General features: G+C 48.1%; 2 protein-coding genes across 2 annotated transcripts in view; one reads left to right on the forward strand and one right to left on the reverse strand.

Annotated features, from left to right (window-relative positions):
• The window catches only part of LOC139276840 (E3 ubiquitin-protein ligase RNF123), a 413,881-nt gene that overhangs the window by 78,595 nt on the left and 310,259 nt on the right, over positions 1-25,027 (reverse strand). The window lies entirely within an intron of this gene.
• amigo3 (adhesion molecule with Ig-like domain 3) lies at positions 20,326-23,172 on the forward strand. The gene has a single exon (XM_070894969.1). The coding sequence runs from the start codon at positions 20,901-20,903 to the stop codon at positions 22,410-22,412; it is 1,512 nt and encodes a 503-aa protein (XP_070751070.1). The 5' UTR covers positions 20,326-20,900; the 3' UTR covers positions 22,413-23,172.

The following is a 25,027-nucleotide window of genomic DNA, read 5'->3' on the forward strand; positions in this document are numbered from 1 at the left end:
TCCAGATCTGTTGGCTCAATCCTGAGTGTGGATGAGAATGGAATCAGGTGAGGAAATGGATCCTTTGAGGGTCTTTGGTTGGATCCATGCTGAGGGAGCACCACACTGCGCTCCAAGAGTAAGAAGTGATAAAAAAACAAATTCTGATCCAGTCATTTCTGACTTCCAGGAGGACAAAGTAGATACAAGAATGATCAGCACACAGAAAGGAGCTCATTGAGGTTTCCAGCATACACAGCGATCTGTACACGCACTCTTCATATCCTCATATCCTTTATTTACTAAAGCAATAAAGAACTCTACAGCAATCCATTGCACTTTCTTCACTCTGCCAATTCATAGTGAGGTGAAACCCAAACCTGTAATTAGTTGTTGATTACAATATTTTCCGGTGAAAGGATTAGAATGTATGCATAGTATGAAGAGTTAAGAATGAGTAACTACACCTATTGAAAAAAACACGTCCTTACTTTGACAATATGTAACTAATCCTTGCCCTGCTGAATAATCAGCAACACCATATTCACAGTGAGTCACTGCCCCTGAGCCTGCTGTATAAACAGTAACTCTACAATTACACACTGTGTAATCCTTGTTCAGAACCTGAAGAACTTCAGCATTTTTAGAAACAGGAAAAAGCTTTTAGCCCATCTATTTCTGACTGAATTCAATCTAACCTAGCTAACCCCTTAACGCATAGTTTCATTCCTACTCGATACAGGATTTTGTTGGGGTCAGCAGGGTAGCTGTGCACAAACACATCACCCTGTCTAAGAATCTCTCAACCAAGCTACTGCAAAATTCACCCCGTAGAAAGACTTGCATTTATATAGCACCTTTCACGGCCTCAGGATGTCCCAAAGCGCTTTACAGCCAATGAAGTACTTTTGATGTGTACTCACTGTATAATGTAGGAAACGCAGCACATAATTTGTGCACAAGCAGCAATGTGATGATGAATAGATACTGGCCCAGAAATCCCAGCCTCCTGGGTCCGTACGGAGTGTGTAAAGACCCGACCTGTCGAGCTTCTCGGGAGTGAGGACATTTGCTTGGGCAAGATTGCAGGATTTACCCATATCTTGCCCAGCAAATGTCCTCAAAACTCTTGCGTCTGATAAAGGCAGTCACATAGCCTTCTTTTACAGGTGTAAGAGTTTTATAACACACTTAAAACATAAAAAATGTAATTAAAAATACATATTTTACTTTAAAAACCCTGCTCACTACATTAAATTTATTTTAAACCATAATTAAAAAAACTTTGTAAAAACTCAATTTATTTTTCTCCAAAATATTTATTAACTTTAATTTCAATTGATTTGAATTATGTGAGGTGTGTTTTTTATTTTTTTAATTGGTGTTATTGTGTTTGCTTTTTTCTCAACTAATAGCAATGAGAACTTGTAGATATGGAGTTCCCATTGCTATTGATTGAGAATACTGTACCTGATTGGTTGAGCAGTCACATGTGACTGCACCTTCTGCGTGGGAACCTCGAGGACAGGAGTGCGCTTCGCAGTGTGGAAAGAGAAGGCCTCCGCACCGGAATTCGGGGCGTCTCCGACCGGAATTTCAGGGCCAATCTGTTTTAGTGTTGCTTGTAGAGGGATAAATATGGGCTAGGACACTGGGAGAACTCCCCTGCTCTTCTTCAAAATAGTGCCATGGGATCTTTAACGTCTATATGAGAGCAGACGGGGCCTTGGTTTAATGTCTCAACTGAAAGGAAGCACCTCTGACAGTGCAGCACTCCCTTGGTACTGCACTGTGCTCAAGACTCTGGAATGAGACTTGAATCCACAACCTTTTGACTCAGAAGACCAACTGAGCCAGGCTAACACCTACAGAATTTCTGTTTGCCCAATGTGTGTGTGTGTGTGTGTGTGTGTGTGTGTGTGTGTGTGTGTGCTCTCTCCCCAGAGACTCAGAGTTTAGGCGTAGATTGTAGTGATCATAGTATCATAAGGTTGGAACAGTGATCATAGTATCATAAAGTTTAGATTAACTATGGAAAAGGACAGGGAGCAATCTAGAGTACAATTGAGACCTACGCATGGAGGCAGAGGGGATGGCTGAGGTATGAAACTAAAAATGATAAAGAGGTATTCGAAAGGCTGGCTGTACTTAAAGTAGATAAATCACCAGGAGCGGATAGGATGCATCCTAGGATGCTGAGAGAGGAAATGGTGGAGGTAGTGCCCATAATATTCTGATCCTCCACAGATATGGGGGTGGTGACAGAAGACTGGAGAATTGCAAATGTTACACCCTTGGTCAAAAATGGGTGTAAGGATAAACCCAGCAACTACAGGCCAGTCAGTTTAACCTCGGTAGTGGGGAAGCTTTTAGAAACAGTGATCAGAGACAAAATTAACAGTCACTTGGATAAGGGTGGATTAATTAAGAAAAGCCAGCACGGATTTGTTAAAGGCAAATTGTGTTTAACCAACTTGATCGAGTTTTCTGATGAGGTAACAGAGAGATTTGATGAGGGTAATGGGGTTGATGTGGTGTACATGGATTTCCAAAAGGCGCTCAACAAAGTGTCACATAATAGGCTTGCCAGCAAAGTTGAAGCCCATGGGATAAAAGGGACAGTGGCAGCCTGGATACGAAATTGACTAAGTGAGAGGAAACAGAGAGTAGTGGTGAACGGTTGTTTTTCAGACTGGAGGAAGGTATACAGTGGTGTTCCCCAGGGTCGGTACTGGGACCACTGCTTTTCTTGATATATATTAATAACTTGGACTTGGGTGTACAGGGCACAATTTCAAAATTTACAGATGATTCAAAACTTGGAAACATAGTGAACGGTGAGGAGGATAGTGATAGACTTCAGGAAGACAGAGACAGGCTGGTGGGATCACCGGACACGTGGCAGATAAAATTTAATGCACAAAAGTGTGAATTAATACATTTTGATAGAAAGAATGAGGAGAAAACATATAAACTAAATAGTACAATTCTAAAGCATGAACAGAGAGACTGGGGGGTATGTGTGCATAAGTTGCTGAAGGTGTCTGGGCAGGTTGTGAAAGCAGTTAAAAAGGCAAACGGGATCCTGGGCTTCATAAATAGAGGTATAGAGGACAAAAGTGTGGAAGTTATGATGAACCTGCTTCGGCCCCAACTGGTGTATCTCCAGCGACTTGAGGTATCTACTGTACATGGTCTATGCCTCTGAACCATACAGGAGGGCGGGTATTACTACTGCCATGGGGATCAGTGCTAGGGCCTCAACTATTTACATTCTATAGGCCGCAACTATTTACAATCTATGTCAATGACTTGGATCAAGGGGCTGAGTGTAATGTTGCCAAGTTTGCTGATGATACAAAGATGGGTGGGAAAGCAAGTTGTGAGGAGGACACAAAGAATCTGCAAAGGGATATAGACAGGCTAAGTAAATGGGCAAGCATTTGGCAGATGGGGTATAATTTAAGAAAGTGTGAGGTTATCCACTTTGATAGAAAAAATAAAAAAGCAAATTATTATTTAAATGGAGAGAGATTACAAAGTGCTACAGTGCAGAGGGACCTGGAGTCCTTTTGCATGAAACACAAAAAGTTAGTATGCAGGTGCAGCAAGTAATCAGGAAGGCAAATGGAATTTTGGCCTTTATTGAAAGGGGATGGAGTATAAAAGCAGGGAAGTCCTGCTACAACTGTACAGGGTATTGGTGATACCCCACCTAGAGTACTGCGTGCAGTCTTGGTCTCCTTATTTAAAGAGGGATTTACTTGCATTGTAGGCAGTTCAGAGAAGGTTCACTCGGTTGATTCCTGAGATGAAGGGGTTGACTTATGAAGAAAGGTTGAGCAGGCTGGGCCTATACTCATTGGAGCTTAGAAACATAGAAAATAGGTGCAGGAGTAGACCATTCGGCCCTTCGAACCTGCACCACCATTCAATATGATCATGGCTGATCATTCATCTCAGTACCCCTTTCCTGCTTTCTCTCCAGACCCCTTGATCCCTTTAACCATAAGGGACACATCTAACTCCCTTTTGAATATATTTAATGCCCTTCGAACCTGCATCACCATTCAATATGATCATGGTTGATCATTCATCTCAGTACCCCATTCCTGCTTTCTCTCCATACCCCTTGATCCTTTTAACCATAAGGGCCACATCTAACTCCCTTTTGAATATATCTAACGAACTGGCCTCAACAACTTTCTGTGGTAGAGAATTTCACAGGTTCACAATTCTCTGCGTGAAGAAGTTTCTCCTCATCTCGGTCCTAAATAGCTTGCCCCTTATCCTTACACTGTGACCCCTGGATCTGGACTTCCCCAACATCGGGAACATTCTTCCTGATCTAACCTGTCCAATCCCGTCAGAATTTTATATGCTTCTGTGAGATTCCCTCTCATTCTTCTAAATTCCAGTGAATATAAGCCTAGTCGATCCAGTCTTTCTTCATTTATCAGTCTTGCCATCCCGAGAATCAGTCTGGTGAACCGTTGCTGCACTCCCTCAATAGCAAGAATGTCCTTCCTCAGATTAGGAGACCAAAACTGAACACAATATTCAAGGTGTGACTTCACCAAGGCCCTGTACAACTGCAGTAAGACCTCCCTGCTCCTATACTCAAATCCTCTTGCTATGAAGGCCAACATGCCATTTGCCTTCTTCACCGCTTGCTGTACCTGCATGCCAACTTTCAATGACTGATGTCCCATGACACCCAGGTTTCGTTGCACCTCCACTTTTCCTAATCTGTCACCATTCAGATAATATTCTGCCTTCCTGTTTTTGCCACCAAAGTGGATAACCTCACATTTATCCACATTATACTGCATTTGCCATGCATTTGCCAACTCACCTAACCTGTCCAAGTCACCCTGCAGCCTCTTAACATCCTCCTCACAGCTCACACTGCCACCCAGCTTAGTGTCATCTGCAAACTTGGAGATATTACATTCAATTCCTTTGTCTAAATCATTAATGTATATTGTAAATAGCTGAATAGTAAATAGAAGAATGAGAGGTAATCTTATTGAAACATAAAAGATATTGAAGGGGCTCGACAAGGTAGATGCAGAGAGGATGTTTCCACTCGTGGAGGAATGTAAAACTAGGGGGCATAATTTAAGAATAAGGGGCCACCCATTTAGAACTGAGATGAGAAGGAATTTCTTCTCTCAGAGGGTCGTAAATCTATGGAATTCTCTGCCCCAGAGAGCTGTGGAGGCTGGGTCATTGAACATATTTAAGGTGGAGACAGACAGATTTTTGAACGATAAGGCACAAGGGTTATGGAGAGCGGGCAGGGAAGAGGAATTAACCCAAGATCAGATCAGCCATGGTCTTATTAAATGGCAGAGCAGGCTCGAGGGGCCAAATGACCGACTCCTGCTCCTATTTCTTATGTTCTTATGTTTCGGAAGATGTGAAGGCCTTAGAGAGGATGCAGAAAAGATTTTTGAGAATGATTCCAGGGATGAGGGACTTCAGTTATGTGGATAGACTGGAGAAGCTGGGGTTGTTCTCCTTAGAGCAGAGAAGGTTGAGAGGAGATTTGATCGAGGTGTTCAAAATCATGAGGGGTCTGGACAGAGTACATCAAGAGAAACTGTTCCCATTGGTGGAAGGGTCGAGAACCAGAGGACACAGATTTAAGGTGATTAGAGGAAAAACCAAAGGCGATGTCAGAAAAATCTTTTTTTAGACAGCGAGTGGTTGGGATCTGGAATGCACTGCCTGAAAGGATGGTGGAGGCAGACTCAATTTTATCTTTCAAAAGGGAGTTGGATAAGTATTTGAAGGAAAAAAAAAATTGCAGGGTTACGGGGAAAGGGACTTGCTGAGAGTTGGCACGGGCTCGACAGGTCGAATAGCTAACTTCTGTGCTGTAACCATTCTATGCACTTTAATGACAAAACCATTCTATGCACTTTAATGACAAAACCATTCTATGCACTTTAATGACAAAACCATTCTATGCACTTTACGAATAATAAAAATTATGGTTATGCACTCAAAATGTGCATAGGTACTGCTGGAGTTTAACCAGTTAAAACCATGCTGTATCCCACTACAGATCACAAGTTAGCTTTTTGCTACATGTTTAGCTGGGATTATTCTATCTGTTTCGGCATTGGGTTGTATGGTTACCTACAGCTGAGTGAGAAGAATCCCAGTCCCCAGTGACGGGTCTGTCGCTCCAGGTTTCATTCGTAAACCAGGCTTAATTTGCCAAACAGGAACAGCGTCTTCAATTACTGCAGTTATGCCTGGTTCAGTTGTCAGATTACCAAGTCTGTCACACTGGGTCCAAACTTCCATTACAAGGCACGTCATTTTGGGGCCACCTCAACTGCAGAGATCCCACTTATCTCTTCTCCCAAGGAGAATAGTCACTATTTTGTCATTAATTGGTCATTGGACAACTGACAAGCATGAGTTTAACCCCTTGCTGGGTGGAGAGCAGGTGACAGGAGCTTCTCACAAGCGTTATGGTGCACAGCACAACTCACTGTGAAATGTTGAGTGCATTGACCTCCTGACAAGGGCGTGGACACGAACCATACCCCATCCAACCAGTGCATGTTCAGAGATTCAGTCACACTTGCTTGCCTCAAGGGGACTTGGTCATGGTAGGCCCTGGATATATGAACATGCCTTTCTCAAAGCCAGCATCCAGGCAACGTCTTCCAGCAGTTGTCTTCCCAAGTCTGAGTTTCTTTGTCGGTTGGACATCTGCCATGAGTAATATGGAAAAGTGTGTGCAGGGGCCAGATGTTCCAGATGTCCCAGGTCTAGGATTTGACTAAAATACAGGTCCTCACGAGGGGCTTTGGCAAAGTGGGATTGACCACTTGGTACTTTGGCCGAAGATACTTGCAACCACTTTATCCTGTCTCTTGCACTCATGTGCTGGGCTCTGCCATAGTAATTAATGCGACACCTTCTCCTGTTATTTGCCTGATTGTCCACTGGTCTACATGTGATTCCAATTCTACTCTTAATGCCTTCAAGAGACTGAGGGATGGTCAATAAAAACTGACTCAGTAGCGGCACCCATGTCTCGAGAACAAATACAAAGAGAGATCTTCGTTGGTCTCATACCTGTTGCGCCCCCAGGTACAACAGCTTCATCTGTGACCTCAAACTTGAATGCATCTAGCAATCAGGCTGTCACTTTCTCAACACCTGAAGATTTATCTTCGCTGTCTTCCTTGCCAAATGTGCTTACTACTCCAAAATTACTTTGGAGAGCAGAATTAATTTCAATGTCCTAACCCCTCTATTCTCTTCACTTCTCATTTAGAATATGAGGACTTGTGCTCCAAACTAGTTCACCCCCAACGCTAAGCCCTTGTTCCTTCCCTCTAAATTGTCCCCCTGATCACCCAACTTCTCTTCTACAGCCCTTTGCTTGCTGACATCAAGCCCGCCTCTATTCTCGACATCATCCCTACCTCCTTTATAAATACCCATCAACATCATCCTTTCCTCAAAAATCTGTCTTAAAATTCTCATCATAAATCTTCTCTTTCTCTGCAAAATCCCGCAACATATGCACCTGCTTCCACTGCTCCCTGTTTTGCACTCTGCAATCAGGTTCCCAATGACATTCCTCTCACTAATTCTCTCAAATCTTACCCACCTCATGCTTTTTTTGTTTTGGACGTGGCCCATCCATCCCTTCCTTCTTCTGGTTCGATGTGTTAGCTGTGGCTCAGTGGTAGCATTCTCGCCTCTTGAGTCAGAACATTGTGGGTAAGTCCCACTCCAGAGACATGAGCACCAAATAAAGGCTGACACTCCAAGTACACCACTGAGGGAGCACTGCACTTTCAGAGATATTAAACCGAGGCTCCGTCTGACTCGCAGGGGAACGTGAATGATGTCATGGCACTATTTTGAAGAGGAGATGGGGACTTTTCCTTGGTGTCCTGACCAACACCGATCCCTCAACCAACATCACTAAAACAGTTACCTGGTCACCATCACATCGCTGTTCGTGGGATCGTGCAGCGCGCAATTTGGCAATTGTGTTTCCTACATTACAACAGTGACCACACTTCAAAAGTGCTAACTTAATTGGTTGTAAAACACTTTGGGATGTCCCGAGGTTGTGAAAGACCCTCGCTGCGAGGTTTATGAGCTTCTGATGCGAGGGACACTGAATATTAGGAAAGCAAGTTGCTGCTGAATTGATTTCTTTCCCCCCACAGCCACTGCGTGAGATGCTGTGTGCAATGAACAACCGTTAGTCAGAAACTATACTGCAGGTTGTAAGGGTACACCTATTTTTCTTGGAACAAGGCACAGGAAGAGGCCATGAACAAAATGTTTTAAAGTAAAAACTGGAGCTACCTGGGAGGGGAAAAGGCCCCAGCCTGGGGCAAGTGGTGACTCATCACCCATTAAGAACAATCTCTGTGGACAAGGACTAAACTTGGTTATGCATACAAAGAGACTGATACTATCTATCAGAGGAGCCCCGGAGTTGATTGGCCGCAAGAGGTAAAACAGTTCACCCCAGAGACTACAAGTCTGCAAGAAACCAGGATTACAAAGGACCCTACGAAATGCACATTTTTGGATAACAGGGCATTAAGGATAAGGAGTTAGCTTTTGCACTGTCGACTCCATGTGCAAATTAGTAGTCATTCAAATTCCTCACCACAGCCAGTTAAACAAATCACCACATCGATCCAGACGCCCAGCAGGAAACTTATTCATACTATGGATATAAATATACGGACACAGAAACACAAAAAGACAGACAGAAGGACAGGAACGGGAACAGCACTGCAGAGAACAGACAGAAGAACCACCAACCGTCACGGAATCAACAATCACCAACCTACAATAGCTACAGCCAGGGATGGTGATTGTATGTCTTAAGTCAATTTCTCTCAGAAGTCTAGTCCTGAGTTTTAGTCGGTTTTTGTTGTGTAATAAAACTGACACTGGGTTAAGCATAAATTTTGTGCCACGTGTTGGCCTCTCCCACTATACGTTCCGCAACGTGTTGTCCATTCCCACTATACGTTCCGCAATGTGTTGTCCTTTCCCACTATACGTTCCGCAATGTGTTGTCCTTTCCCACTATACGTTCCCAACGTATTGTCTATTCCCACTATACGTTCCGCAATGTGTTGTCCTTTCCCACTATACGTTCCCAACGTATTGTCCATTCCCACTATACGTTCCGCAATGTGTTGTCCTTTCCCACTATACGTTCCCAACGTGTTGTCCTTTCCCACTATACGTTCCGCAATGTGTTGTCCTTTCCCACTATACGTTCCACCACGTGTTGTCCTTTCCCACTATACGTTCCACCAGGTGTTGTCCTTTCCCACTATACGTTCCGCAATGTGTTGTCCTTTCCCAGTATACGTTCCACCACGTGTTGTCCTTTCCCACTATACGTTCCGCAATGTGTTGTCCTTTCCCACTATACGTTCCACCACGTGTTGTCCTTTCCCACTATACGTTCCGCAATGTGTTGTCCTTTCCCACTATACGTTCCCAACATTTGTCCTTTCCCACTATACGTTCCGCAATGTGTTGTCCTTTCCCACTATACGTTCGCAACGTTTGTCCTTTCCCACTATACGTTCCGCAATGTGTTGTCCTTTCCTACTATACGTTCGCAATGTGTTGTCCTTTCCCACTATACGTTCCGCAATGTGTTGTCCTTTCCCACTATACGTTCCCAACATGTTGTCTTTTCCCACTATACGTTCCGCAATGTGTTGTCCTTTCCCACTATACGTTCGCAATGTGTTGTCCTTTCCCACTATACGTTCCGCAATGTGTTGTCCTTTCCCACTATACGTTCCCAACATGTTGTCCTTTCCCACAATACGTTCCGCAATGTGTTGTCCTTTCCCACTATACGTTCCGCGTGTTGTCCTTTCCCACTATACGTTCCGCAATGTGTTGTCCTTTCCCACTATACGTTCCGCAATGTGTTGTCCTTTCCCACTATACGTTCCGCAATGTGTTGTCCTTTCCCACTATACGTTCCCAACATGTTGTCCTTTCCCACTATACGTTCCGCAATGTGTTGTCCTTTCCCACTATACGTTCCCAACATGTTGTCCTTTCCCACTATACGTTCCGCAATGTGTTGTCCTTTCCCACTATACGTTCCCAACATGTTGTCCTTTCCCACTATACGTTCCCAACATGTTGTCCTTTCCCACTATACGTTCCGCAATGTGTTGTCCTTTCCCACTATACGTTCCCAACATGTTGTCCTTTCCCACTATACGTTCCCAACATGTTGTCCTTTCCCACTATACGTTCGCAATATGTTGTCCTTTCCCACTATACGTTCCACCACGTGTTGTCCTTTCCCACTATACGTTCCGCAATGTGTTGTCCTTTCCCACTATACATTCGCAATGTGTTGTCCTTTCCCACTATACGTTCGCAATGTGTTGTCCTTTCCCACTATACGTTCCCAACGTGTTGTCCTTTCCCACTATACGTTCCGCAATGTGTTGTCCTTTCCCACTATACGTTCCCAACATGTTGTCCTTTCCCACTATACGTTCCACCACGTGTTGTCCTTTCCCACTATACGTTCCCAACATGTTGTCCTTTCCCACTATACGTTCCGCAATGTGTTGTCCTTTCCCACTATACGTTCCCAATGTGTTGTCCTTTCCCACTATACGTTCCGCAATGTGTTGTCCTTTCCCACTATACGTTCCCAATGTGTTGTCCTTTCCCACTATACGTTCCGCAATGTGTTGTCCTTTCCCACTATACGTTCCCAATGTGTTGTCCTTTCCCACTATACGTTCCGCAATGTGTTGTCCTTTCCCACTATACGTTCCGCAATGTGTTGTCCTTTCCCACTATACGTTCCCAATGTGTTGTCCTTTCCCACTATACGTTCCCAACATGTTGTCCTTTCCCACTATACGTTCGCAATGTGTTGTCCTTTCCCACTATACGTTCGCAATGTGTTGTCCTTTCCCACTATACGTTCCCAACATGTTGTCCTTTCCCACTATATGTTCGCAATGTGTTGTCTTTTCCCACTATACGTTCCCAACATGTTGTCCTTTCCCACTATATGTTCGCAATGTGTTGTCCTTTCCCACTATACGTTCCCAATGTGTTGTCCTTTCCCACTATACGTTCCCAACATGTTGTCCTTTCCCACTATACGTTCGCAATGTGTTGTCCTTTCCCACTATACGTTCCCAACATGTTGTCCTTTCCCACTATACGTTCGCAATGTGTTGTCCTTTCCCACTATACGTTCCCAATGTGTTGTCCTTTCCCACTATACGTTCCCAACATGTTGTCCTTTCCCACTATACGTTCAACCACGTGTTGTCCTTTCCCACTATACGTTCCGCAATGTGTTGTCCTTTCCCACTATACGTTCCCAACATGTTGTCCTTTCCCACTATACGTTCCCAATGTGTTGTCCTTTCCCACTATACGTTCCCAATGTGTTGTCCTTTCCCACTATACGTTCCGCAATGTGTTGTCCTTTCCCACTATACGTTCCCAACGTGGTGTCCTTTCCCACTATACGTTCCGCAATGTGTTGTCCTTTCCCACTATACGTTCCCAACGTGGTGTCCTTTCCCACTATACGTTCCGCAATGTGTTGTCCTTTCCCACTATACGTTCCCAACGTGGTGTCCTTTCCCACTATACGTTCGCAATGTGTTGTCCTTTCCCACTATACGTTCCACCACGTGTTGTCCTTTCCCACTATACGTTCCCAACGTGGTGTCCTTTCCCACTATATGTTCCCAACGTGTTGTCCTTTCCCACTATACGTTCCGCAACGTGTTGTCCTTTCCCACTATATGTTCCCAACGTGTTGTCCTTTCCCACTATACGTTCGCAATGTGTTGTCCTTTCCCACTATACGTTCGCAATGTGTTGTCCTTTCCCACTATACGTTCGCAATGTGTTGTCCTTTCCCACTATACGTTCGCAATGTGTTGTCCTTTCCCACTATACGTTCCGCAACGTGTTGTCCTTTCCCACTATACGTTCGCAATGTGTTGTCCTTTCCCACTATACGTTCCCAACGTGTTGTCCTTTCCCACTATACGTTCCGCAATGTGTTGTCCTTTCCCACTATACGTTCCCAACATGTTGTCCTTTCCCACTATACGTTCCACCACGTGTTGTCCTTTCCCACTATACGTTCCCAACATGTTGTCCTTTCCCACTATACGTTCCGCAATGTGTTGTCCTTTCCCACTATACGTTCCCAATGTGTTGTCCTTTCCCACTATACGTTCCGCAATGTGTTGTCCTTTCCCACTATACGTTCCGCAATGTGTTGTCCTTTCCCACTATACGTTCCCAATGTGTTGTCCTTTCCCACTATACGTTCCCAATGTGTTGCCCTTTCCCACTATACGTTCGCAATGCGTTGTCCTTTCCCACTATACGTTCCCAACGTGTTGTCCTTTCCCACTATACGTTCGCAATGTGTTGTCCTTTCCCACTATACGTTCGCAATGTGTTGTCCTTTCCCACTATACGTTCCCAACATGTTGTCCTTTCCCACTATATGTTCGCAATGTGTTGTCCTTTCCCACTATACGTTCCCAACATGTTGTCCTTTCCCACTATATGTTCGCAATGTGTTGTCCTTTCCCACTATACGTTCCCAATGTGTTGTCCTTTCCCACTATACGTTCCCAACATGTTGTCCTTTCCCACTATACGTTCGCAATGTGTTGTCCTTTCCCACTATACGTTCCCAACATGTTGTCCTTTCCCACTATACGTTCGCAATGTGTTGTCCTTTCCCACTATACGTTCCCAATGTGTTGTCCTTTCCCACTATACGTTCCCAACATGTTGTCCTTTCCCACTATACGTTCAACCACGTGTTGTCCTTTCCCACTATACGTTCCCAACATGTTGTCCTTTCCCACTATACGTTCCCAATGTGTTGTCCTTTCCCACTATACGTTCCCAATGTGTTGTCCTTTCCCACTATACGTTCCGCAATGTGTTGTCCTTTCCCACTATACGTTCCCAACGTGGTGTCCTTTCCCACTATACGTTCCGCAATGTGTTGTCCTTTCCCACTATACGTTCCCAACGTGGTGTCCTTTCCCACTATACGTTCCGCAATGCGTTGTCCTTTCCCACTATACGTTCCACCACGTGTTGTCCTTTCCCACTATACGTTCCGCAACGTGTTGTCCTTTCCCACTATACGTTCCCAACGTGGTGTCCTTTCCCACTATACGTTCGCAATGTGTTGTCCTTTCCCACTATACGTTCGCAATGCGTTGTCCTTTCCCACTATACGTTCGCAATGTGTTGTCCTTTCCCACTATACGTTCCGCAACGTGTTGTCCTTTCCCACTATACGTTCCCAATGTGTTGTCCTTTCCCACTATTCGTTCCCAATGTGTTGTCCTTTCCCACTATACGTTCCCAACGTGTTGTCCTTTCCCACTATACGTTCCACCACGTGTTGTCCTTTCCCACTATACGTTCCGCAACGTGTTGTCCTTTCCCACTATACGTTCCCAATGTGTTGTCCTTTCCCACTATTCGTTCCCAATGTGTTGTCCTTTCCCACTATACGTTCCGCAATGTGTTGTCCTTTCCCACTATACTTTCCGCAACGTGTTGTCCTTTCCCACTATACGTTCCCAATGTGTTGTCCTTTCCCACTATTCGTTCCCAATGTGTTGTACTTTCCCACTATACGTTCCGCAATGTGTTGTCCTTTCCCACTATACGTTCCGCAACGTGTTATCCTTTCCCACTATACGTTCCCAATGTGTTGTCCTTTCCCACTATTCGTTCCCAATGTGTTGTCCTTTCCCACTATACGTTCCGCAGTGTGTTGTCCTTTCCCACTATACGTTCTGCAGTGTGTTGTCCTTTCCCACTATACGTTTCAAGGTCTAAAAATCAGAGTAGAGTGAAAACAAACACCTACAAGGTGGTGGTGGGAAAGGGGACCTTGGATTTCAAGACAAGATCCCAATACATTACCAGTCTCATGTGGGTGCTTGGCACTGTGCCGAAGACATCAGGCAACTTAGTCCCTGAGTGCTTCATAAATAAATCTGGACTGTGTTCAGGCAACAGGCTGAGATTGCATCAAACACCCAGACCTCGAAAGCGGTCAGTAGAAACTCAACTGAAGGAAGAGCCAATCACACACTGCAAAAAACATATGGCTACATTCAATATCAGTTGAAAGTAAATGAAATCCCTCATTTGAATAAATTGAGATGACAATAATTATAAGCCTGATGACATGCATAAATACGGTAACTTTTCCAAAGTAATTACCAATTAAAAATATACAGCTCCACTTTGAAGGGTCCCATTTTAAGCAGAGTTCATGCTCAGGAAGCAGCCTGCTGCATACAGATGGCACATAGGTGCGAGTATGACACACGGTGGCGAGTATGCACACACAAGGGGTGTACGAGTTGAAGATCGGTGGGTGTTAACCACAGGATGGCTTATCAGTGAGGAGGGTATGCTGCTATACTAAGCCTCATCTTCAAAAAACAGATTGCCTATTCTACAGCATTCATGATCTACAGAGTTGTTTCAGAGCTTTACACGGGACGGTGAAGAACAGGATACTGGGGATTGGAGGGGGGGGGAGGGGCTGATGGTGCGGAAGTGAGAGGAAACGGTCTTGGTAATGTATGGGATGTGGGGTGGGCTCGGGGTTAAGAAGTACACCAAGGTACTGCACCTCTCAGCTTAGCCTAAGGTGAAGCCAAGGGCAGTGTTGAGGAGGCTTGGCTGGGTGCTGATGAGGATGACTTCCGTTTAGCCAACATTAAGCTGGAGAAAATTCTCGCTCATCCAGATCTTAATCTTAAACAGGCAGCAAGAGAGATTGGCAACAGCTGTGGAATTAATTATAACCTCAAATCAAACAGCGAGGATTAATTTTCAGGGGACCATATGTCTTCTGTTAAGTGTTGTAAGGAGCTTGCCAAGTCGAGAGCTGCCCTGTAACTCGGTACTAGGGGGTCACAATAGCACGAAATGAGTCAGCACAGAAGGAGGCCATTCAGCCCCTTGTGCCTCCGCTGGCTCTTTGAAACAGCTATCCTCTTTCCCCATAGCCCTGCTCATTTTCCCTTTTCAAGTATCTCTCTGATTCCCTTTTGAAAGTTACTATTGAATCTGCTTCCACCATCCTTTCAAGCAGTGCATTCCAGATCAAGATAACTCACTACGTAAAAACATTTCTCATCTCCCCTCTTTAGCATCTGCGGGGAGGAGGTTAAGTGGAAGGGCTCAGCCTGTGCTCCACACTCCCCCCTCAGTCTTCTCATAATCAGGAACTTATTGTGTAGAGAATCATAAACTGGTGGGCCAATAGACCCAAACAATGAACGCATGCACTGCCCAACCCACTGCTCCTGGGAGCATCTTGAACCTTCATTTATTTTAATTATTATTTATGTAATCGATTAATAAAACCCTGCATTCAAGCTCCTCCAATTGTGGATAAGAATGCTGCCCAATGTAGTTCTGAGCCACACAGATCACAAGGTCCCAGTTCAATCTGCAGCCGGGGCTCCAGTTGGACACTGTATTTGCATCAGTGCCCTTGGATGGGAGGGAGGAAATCAGCCATCCTAATCAGTATCCGGGAATCTGTGCAGGAGCGTTATATATGGGCTTTATGGCTGTGAGTTTCCTGCAGTGCAACATTCATCTTGCACAGGACTCTCACACGAATAACAGCCATTTGGCTGAAGTGCTAGAGGGTATCTGCAGAACTGAACACCAGCAAGAGTCAGCACCTTTAGCCAAGATGCCCTTGTTGCTGTTCCATTAAACTCTTCCGTCCCTTCCGAATGTCACTGAGAAACTTGCCAACTATTGAGCAGGCACCACACAGGCAACGGAAGTCACTCCTGGTTTCACATTACGGAATATATTGCATCTTCACCGTTGTGGTACAGAATACTTACCACAGTAATTGCTAACAAATATCAGTTGCAGTTATGAGCCAAAATTTAACTGAAAGTTATACTGCACTGTAACGGAGAATAAAGCAACCACAATCATACTTAGAAGGCACTATGTCTAGAGGTAAAATTGTTTAATCTCCATCAGGAGAGGACTCATCTTATATTGATCGGTTGTCAATCCAGATTACTCAGAAACCAACCCAAGTCATCGCTCGGGAACACGGGCCCCGACACCGCTCGGGAACACGGGCCCCGACACCGCTCGGGAACATGGGCCTTTCGTGATGTCCCGGCTTGCTAAGATAGCTCTGTCACAATGTTGTGATTCGGGAATCAGTTTTATCGCATTAGGGACTTTTCCAACCCAGTCCCATCGATGTTTTCAATCAGTGTCCAGACATGAAATAAGATGCTTTTTTAAATAGTAACAAAAGTAGGCAGAAAGAACAAAGAAACAAACTGTCTGACTTGTGAATGGCTACAGATAGTAAGGCTCCCTTTTATTGGGCCCTCATTACCTGGCGTACTTGCAAGCTGTAATTCCATTTGGGTTTTGTTTAACTGGATCAGGGGATGTTTATGCCTTTACAATGTTTCCCACGACTTCAGGTCCGCCCTTGGAGGGCAGCTGTAGTATTTCTGAACTCCGTCCAGGAACAAAGATGACTGAAATGTTCCAGTTTCATGAGATTTCTATAAATAGCGGCCTGAGCTATGCGTTTCAGTGATGAGCAGCAAAGGTGTTTTGGGAAGGAATTGGTGATGATGGGAGACCGAACCCCAAATGCCCTGTGTGAGTTACTTGACGTCACCAGTTGAATTCTCAAGTGGTGCTATATTCGTGCCCCTTGTGAAAAGAATGAATGAACTTTCACGACCGCTGGACATCCCAAAGCAATTTACAGCCAATTAAGTATTTTATGAAGTGTAACCACTATTGGAATGTAAGAAACGTGGCAGCCAATTTGCGCACAGCAAGCTCCCACAAACGATGTGATCATGGCCAGATAATCTGTTTGAGTGATGTTGTTTGAGGGATAAATATTGGCCAGGACATGAGGGAGAACCCCCTGCTCTTCTTCGAAATAGCGCCATGGGATCTTTTATATATATCCGAGAGGGCAGACAGGGCCTTGGTTTAACGTCTCCGACAGTGCGGCACTCTCTCAGTACTGCCGGCCTGAATTATGTCAAACATCTGTAGTGGGACTTGAACCCACAACCTTCCGCCTCAGAAGTGAGAGCACTACCACTGAGCCACAGCTGATGCACTCTGATACGGCATTGGCCGAAAAACGTTTCCAATAGCTTCTCAGTGGTGTTTGTACACAAAGTGAGAAATCATGAGCATTGTATGATAAGCAGATCAGACTAACTGCTGCAGCAATGCAACCTTTATATATTAAAACAGCAGCTTTCAAATGCAAAACAATAAGCCTTGGATGCAGAAACATAGAAATTTACAGCGCAGAAAGAGGCCATTTCGGCCCATCGTGTCTGCGCTGGCCGACAAAGAGCCGCACGGCCCTTGGTCAGCAGCCCTGAAGGTTACATATAAACCTATGAACAATAGCGGAAAGGCAAAGAGCACCCCAGCCCAACCAGTCCGCCTCACACAACTGCGACACCCCTTATACTGAAACATTCGACACTCCACCCCAATCTGAGCCATGTAATCTCCTGGGAGAGGCAAAAACCAGATAAAAACCCGGTATTGTGGTGAAACAATATATGCAGTGACATCATGATCCCTGGAGACCTGGGGTCAAGTGACAGCATTCATACTACCTTCGGGACCAAATAGCTCACTATGACCACAGTATCACCAGGGTGAACACACTTGTGTAGTGTAATAAGCAGAACATGAGGTGCAACATCATCATCATCATCATCATCATCATCATAATCATAGGCAGTCCCTCAGAATTGAGGAAGACTTGCTTCCACTCTGAAAATGAATCCTTATGTGACTGAACAGTCCAATACAAGAACCACAGTCTCTGTCACAGGTGGGACAGATAGTCGTTGAGGGAAGGGGTTTGCCGCACGCTCTTTCCGCTGCCTGCGCTTGATTTCTGCACACTCTTTGCAAGACTCAGGTGCTCAACACCCTCCCGGATGCACTTCCTCCACTTAGGGCAGTCTTTGGCCAGGGACTCCCAGGTGTCAGTGGGGATGTTGCAATTTATCAGGGAGGCTTTGAGGGTGTCCTTGTAACGTTTCCTCTGCCCACCTTTGGCTTGCTTGCCGTGAAGGAGTTCCGAGTAGAGCGCTTGCTTTGGGAGTCTCGTGTCTGGCATGCGGACATTGTGACCTGCCCAGCAGAGCTGATCAAGTGTGGTCAGTGCTTCAATGCTGGGGATGTTGGCCTGATCGAGGACACCAACGTTGGTGCGTCTGTCCTCCCAGGGGATTTGTAGAATTTTGCGGAGACATCGTTGGTGGTATTTCTCCAGCGACTTGGTGTCGACTGTACATGGTCCATGTCTCTGAGCCATACAGGAGGGCGGGTATTACTACAGCCCTGAAGACCATGAGCTTGGTAGCAGATTTGCAACATATCATCAACAAGTAAAAGGATAGAAAGGGGCTCGCAACTTGACGCTCCAACATGAGGAATCGAAGAGTAGGGGGATGGGAATCAATGCCTACAATTGCCCACACATCGAGCCCCTAATTTCAGCCCCGCTATTAAGTTGAGGTGCTGAGCAGATGTTTCCCCATTAAGAGTGAGCTGGAAATCAGTGAATGCTTCCCCTGGGCTGTAGCCATACAGATACTGGATCAGGAGCAACATTGGGAAATGTCTGACACCACCTGCTCGCCGCGGTTATTCTGCATAGCGCAGTGAGGAGGTCATTCAGGCACCTTGCTCAGGGAGTTACACCTGATAAGGCGAGCAGGCTGTAGTGAGAGCTTGTCTCGTATCACTGTGTCCCGGCTCACAGTGCAAGCTAACTCCATAATCCCTGTCCTGGGGGCAGTGTTCCTCAGGGCAGTGTCCTAGGCCCAACCATCTTCAGCTGCTTCAGCAACAACTGTCCCTCCATCTCAAGAGGGTTGTAAATCTGTGGAATTCACTGCCTCAGAGAGCTGTTGAAGCTGGGTCATTGAATAAATTTAAGACAGCAATAGACAGTTTCTTAACCGATAAGTGAATAAGGGGTTATGGGGAGAGGGCGGGGAAGTGGACCCGAGTCCATGATCGGATCAGCCATAAACATATTAAATGGCGGAGCAGGCTCAAGGGGCCGTATGGCCTACTCCTATTTCTTATGTTCTTATAAAGTCAGAAGTGGGGATGTTCACTGATGACTGCACAACGTTCAGTTCCATTCCACCTGTGGTTCCAAGAGCGGGTCAGAGGCTGGGTATTCTGCAATGAGTGTCTCACCTCCTGACTCCCCAAAGCCTTTCCACATCGACAAGCCACAAGTCAGGAGTGTGATGGAATACTCTTCACTTGCCTGGATGAGTGCAGCTCCAACAATACTCAAGAAGCTCGACACTATCCAGGACAAAGCAGCCACTTGATTGGCATCCCATCCACCACCTTCAACATTCACTCCCTCCACCACCGGCGCACCGTGGCTGCAGTGTGTACCATCTACAAGATACGCTGCAGCAACTCGCCAAGGCTTCTTCGGCAGCACCTCCCAACCAGTGACCTCCACCACCTAGAAGGACAAGGGCAGCAGGTGCATTTTAGCACCATCATTTGCAAGTTCCCCTCCAAGTCACACACCACCCTGACTTGGAAATAAATAGTCGTTCCTTCATAGTCACTGGAACTCCTGGAAACTCACTCCCTAACAGCACTGTGGGAGTAACTTCAACACACGGACTGTAGCGGTTCAAGAAGGCAGTTCACCACCACCTTCTCAAGGGTAATTAGGGACGGGCGATAAAAGCTGGCCTTGCCAGCGACGCCCACATTCCGGAATGAATAATAAAAAAATAAATATTGAGCTAGCTTCCATCCCCCATCCCATGTCCTTACATTACAGCAAGAACTAGGTCCCCTGATCCAGTGCCCTCACAATAAGAGCAGGCCCTCTTGTGTTTTCACTCAGAGCTGGTCTCGGTCCTAATACTCTTTGCAGCGATGTACCTTTGCATGCTTTTACAGTGGAACTAGCCTCTGTCTTTGACTCCAAATTGCCTGACAGAAACAGTACAGGTCACAGCTCAGGCAGTTCAACTCTACCCACTAGTGGTGAATGGAAGCTGCACAGCACTGCAACACAAACCTAATTAAACAGTGTCCCAACTGCTGACAGCCAATCAGCATCAAGTCATGAAGCAGGCCCTGCCCACCCAGCGAGCCTCCCATCCACTCCAGTTTAAATAGACATCGAGAGAGATCAATTATATTCAGGCTGTGGGGATGCACAGAGCCTTATGCTTCATCACTAGTCAACAGCAGAAAGTTATGAATTGCCACTGAGGGATGGTGTGTCTGCATTTAAGGATTTGTCCAGAGAGAAACAAGTGACTGAAGCAGAGGCACCAGTGGACGAGAGGCTTTGTTCATTCGTTTGTGTTGATTACCTGTGTTCTGATTAACTTCATCTACCTAGAGATTGCAGGGAAGGGAGTTTTACACTCCTGATAACATTGTGCACAGATGAGAGGTCCCGAGTCATCAGCGGCACAGGCAGCAGCTTTGCTGAGAGGACTGACAGACACTAACTGAACTGATGGAAATTCTCAGCTGTAAGTACTTTCAGTAAAGAGGGCACTGCAAGGAAGTATCCTGTGTGAATTGATACTGGAACAGTATGCAGTCACATTAACGCAGCCACAAGCTCTGTGAGTAAACACGCAGCTCAGAAGTCTCCCGAAAGACGGCAGCCCTGCAGTGCTCACGGTTAAATGCTACGACTGGTGAGAAATGGAAGTGACTGTTTAACTCCTGGGCAAACTTCACTGCAGCGTCTCAGAGTGGCGTGCCGGGGTTAGACCATGAGTAGCCCTGGACTGTTGACTCCGGTTCTGTGGTTGCTGGTGGCGGAGCTGCTGTTACCGGAGTCATTCCCGCAGAGAGCAGGAGCCAGCTTCCACGCTTGCCCCAGCGTGTGCATCTGTGCCTCGGACCTGCTGAGCTGCGTCAGTCGGAGCCTGTCCCTGGTGCCTCCTGAACTCCCCGCCACGGCGACCAGCCTGGACCTCAGTCACAACAGTCTGCACCAGCTGCAGGACAACTGGTTGGCTCGGCTGCCCCGCCTGCACACGCTCAGGGTCGGCCACAACCGCGTCAGCCACATCTCCGCGGGGGCCTTCCACAACGCCTCCCGGCTCACCCACCTGGACCTGTCCTCCAACAGGCTGCACTCGGTGGAGAAACACTTCTTCCAGGAGCTGAGCAATTTGCAAGAGCTGCTGCTTTACAACAACCAGATTGCGCGAGTGGACAGCAGTGCCCTGCTCGGGCTCAGCAGTGTGCACAAGGTGTATCTCAGCTGGAACCTGCTGACGGATTTCCCATTCGGCGCCTTGAAGGAGGGCAACCTGCCTCGGCTGAAGTTAATGGACATCTCCTCCAACCGGCTCTCGTCCCTCCCGGTCGACAAGGTGATTGCGTTGCCCCAGGCCGTGAAAAACGGCCTCTACCTCCACAACAATCCTTTCATGTGCGACTGCAGCCTGTACAGCATGTTCCTGCACTGGGAGAAGAGCGGCTTCCATTCAGTCCACGACTTCCGAGAGGACCACATTTGCCTGGCCCTCAGGCAGCCCAGGGCCTCGCTGCGCTTCCTCAAGCACCGCAAGATGTTCGAGAACTGCACCTCTGCCGCCCACGGGCTGTTCGGGGCGGCCGATGCTAGCTTCAAGGTGACGGTGGGGGAGCCGCTGCTGATTGGCTGCGACACCAGCTTGCAGGACGAGCAGACCACCTACCTGTGGATCGCGCCGAACAAGGAGCTCATCACGTACACCAGCAGCGTCAACCACACGTTCAGGCTGTACTCCAACGGGAGCCTGGAGATCCGCAGGGCCCAGAAGGAGGACGCCGGTGTCTACACGTGCATGGCGACCAGCAAGCGGCTGATGCGCAACGAGACCCGTGAGGTCAACGTCACTGTGCACCACAGCAAGCACGACGGGGAGGGCTTCAACACCGGCTTCACCACGCTCCTCGGCTGCGTGGTGAGCCTGGTGCTGGTGATGATGTACTTGTTCCTGACGCCGTGCCGCTGCTGGTGCAAGCCCCTGCCGAGCCCCGCCCCGCCCGAGTGCAGCGCCCAGTCCTCCATTCTCAGCGCCACACCGCCCTGCAACCACCCCGCCGCCCGCAAAACTGGCAGCGGCAAGCACGTGGTGTTCCTGGAGCCGGTGAAGGACTGCCAGAACGGCAAGGTGCGGCTCGCCGTGGGTGAGGAGTTCCCGGAGCTCAAAAACCCCCAAATCCTGCAGCTGAAGTTAGACTCGGACTCCAGCAGCTCCGTCCTTTCAGACACTGCGACTGTGAACTAGGCTCAAGAGGTGACAGGGCATCGGCTGCTTCAAACCAGGAAGCTTTTCCAAATACTGCAAGCGCTTTCCCGAGTAATTTATTGAACTTACTGAGAATCGATGGTCCGAGTGAGAGTGAAGGATGGATGTGGTGCACTACCACTCTTTACATCAAAGATCAAAATGTACTTTTGTCAGTTTACAAGTAATTCTGCTACACAGGCCATTTAATAGAAATTCAACAGCATATATTGGGCAAGTGCAAGTATGGCACCGTGCTAATTACAGCTCTCTGCAATCATCACACACGCTTCGTTACGATCTCCCCTTTCATCCCAAGGCCTTCCGGTTATCAGAGGCTTTCTCCCAAGCAATCACAGGAGCAGGCGTGGGATGGATGAGGCCAGGAAAGTGGACCGTGGGTTTTAAACCTGCCTCTAAACTGACAAATGGTATGAAGGTGATGTGTACTACTTCAACTATAATGTCCTCGGTATATATGTACAATATGGTATCTAACAAAACACTAACATATCACGTGTCTCATGTCCATTGCAATGATGTAAATCTTAACAGGACCTGATTTATAATAAATAATTCGATTTATTTCTACCCCAGTATATCTCATGTGCCAAATGTATAGAACGGCAAGTTTGGGAATCATTGGCATAATATGGGGAGGATGTGTTCTCAGCTCCCTTACAGTCTATTCTCAGGAAGGTCGGTCGCGGAGAATCCCTCTGCAAATTGCTGCAATGCTATTATATTCATTTTCTCTCAATCCTGTGTTGGTCTTTTAAATTTTCTGCTCATATATTTTGGTAAATGACATGCTCATCGATTTGAGTGAACTGATGCTGGGGAATGGCCCACTTCCTATTTCAGGCACTTGGAGTCAGCAGCAAGCACATCCAGGTCACTGACCCAACACTAAGCTCCCAGCCCCAACCTCAGTCTGCCAATTTCCATTTCCCACATCAGACATCGTCTGCCCTGTGAGAGAGAACGACGGTGAGAGGGCGAGAGCGAGAGGGGGAGGGAGGGAGGGAGGGAGCAAGCGAGCGGAGGCAAAGGGGAGCGAGGGCGAAGGAGCGAGAGCGAGGGGGAGGGAGCGAGAGAGTGAGGGTGAGGGTGAGGTAGCGGGAGCGAGAGGGTGAGGGTGATGGAACGAGAGCGAGGGCGAGGGAGCGAGAGAGAGGGCGCGAGAGCGAGAGCGAGGGAGCGAGAGAGAGGGCGAGGGAGCGAGAGCGAGGGCGAGGGAGCGAGAGCGAGGGCGAGGGAGCGAGAGAGAGGGCGAGGGAGCGAGAGAGAGGGCGAGGGAGCGAGAGAGAGGGCGAGGGAGCGAGAGAGAGGGCGAGGGAGCGAGAGAGAGGGCGAGGGAGCGAGAGAGAGGGCGAGGGAGCGAGAGAGAGGGCGAGGGAGCGAGAGAGAGGGCGAGGGAGCGAGAGAGAGGGCGAGGGAGCGAGAGAGAGGGCGAGGGAGCTAGAGAGAGGGCGAGGGAGCGAGAGAGAGGGCGAGGGAGCGAGAGAGAGGGCGAGGGAGCGAGAGAGAGGGCGAGGGAGCGAGAGAGAGGGCGAGGGAGCGAGAGAGAGGGCGAGGGAGCGAGGGAGAGGGCGAGGGAGCGAGAGAGGGGGCGAGGGAGCGAGAGAGAGGGCGAGGGAGCGAGAGAGAGGGCGAGGGAGCGAGAGAGGGGGCGAGGGAGCGAGGGAGGGGGCGAGGGAGCGAGAGAGAGGGCGAGGGAGCGAGGGAGCGAGAGAGGGGGCGAGATAGCGAGAGAGGGGGCGAGGGAGCGAGAGAGAGGGCGAGGGAGCGAGAGAGAGGGCGAGGGAGCGAGAGAGAGGGCGAGGGAGCGAGAGAGAGGGCGAGGGAGCGAGAGAGAGGGCGAGGGAGCGAGAGAGAGGGCGAGGGAGCGAGAGAGAGGGCGAGGGAGCGAGAGAGAGGGCGAGGGAGCGAGAGAGAGGGCGAGGGAGCGAGAGAGAGGGCGAGGGAGCGAGAGAGAGGGCGAGGGAGCGAGAGAGAGGGCGAGGGAGCGAGAGAGAGGGCGAGGGAGCGAGAGAGAGGGCGAGGGAGCGAGAGAGAGGGCGAGGGAGCGAGAGAGAGGGCGAGGGAGCGAGAGAGAGGGCGAGGGAGCGAGAGAGAGCGCGAGGGAGCGAGAGAGAGGGCGAGGGAGCGAGAGAGAGGGCGAGGGAGCGAGAGAGAGGGCGAGGGAGCGAGAGAGAGGGCGAGGGAGCGAGAGAGAGGGCGAGGGAGCGAGAGAGAGGGCGAGGGAGCGAGAGAGAGGGCGAGGGAGCGAGAGAGAGGGCGAGGGAGCGAGAGAGAGGGCGAGGGAGCGAGAGAGAGGGCGAGGGAGAGGGCGAGGGAGCGAGAGAGGGGGCGAGGGAGAGGGCGAGGGAGCGAGAGAGGGAACGAGAGAGCGGGCGAGGTAGCGAGAGAGGGGGCGAGGGAGAGGGCGAGGGTGCGAGAGAGGGAGCGAGAGAGAGGGCGAGGGAGCGAGAGAGGGAGCGAGAGAGGGCGAGGGAGCGAGAGAGGGAGCGAGAGAGCGAGAGAGAGGGCGAGGGAGCGAGAGAGAGGGCGAGGGAGCGAGAGAGAGGGCGAGGGAGCGAGAGAGAGGGCGAGGGAGCGAGAGAGAGGGCGAG

The sequence above is a fragment of the Pristiophorus japonicus genome, chromosome 12, assembly GCF_044704955.1.
Source record: "Pristiophorus japonicus isolate sPriJap1 chromosome 12, sPriJap1.hap1, whole genome shotgun sequence".
NCBI lineage: Eukaryota > Metazoa > Chordata > Chondrichthyes > Pristiophoridae > Pristiophorus > Pristiophorus japonicus.

Excerpts from the sequence above, each read along its gene's own strand:
- amigo3 (XM_070894969.1), top strand. The coding sequence starts at position 20,901 with ATGAGTAGCCCTGGACTGTTGACTCCGGTTCTGTGGTTGCTGGTGGCG.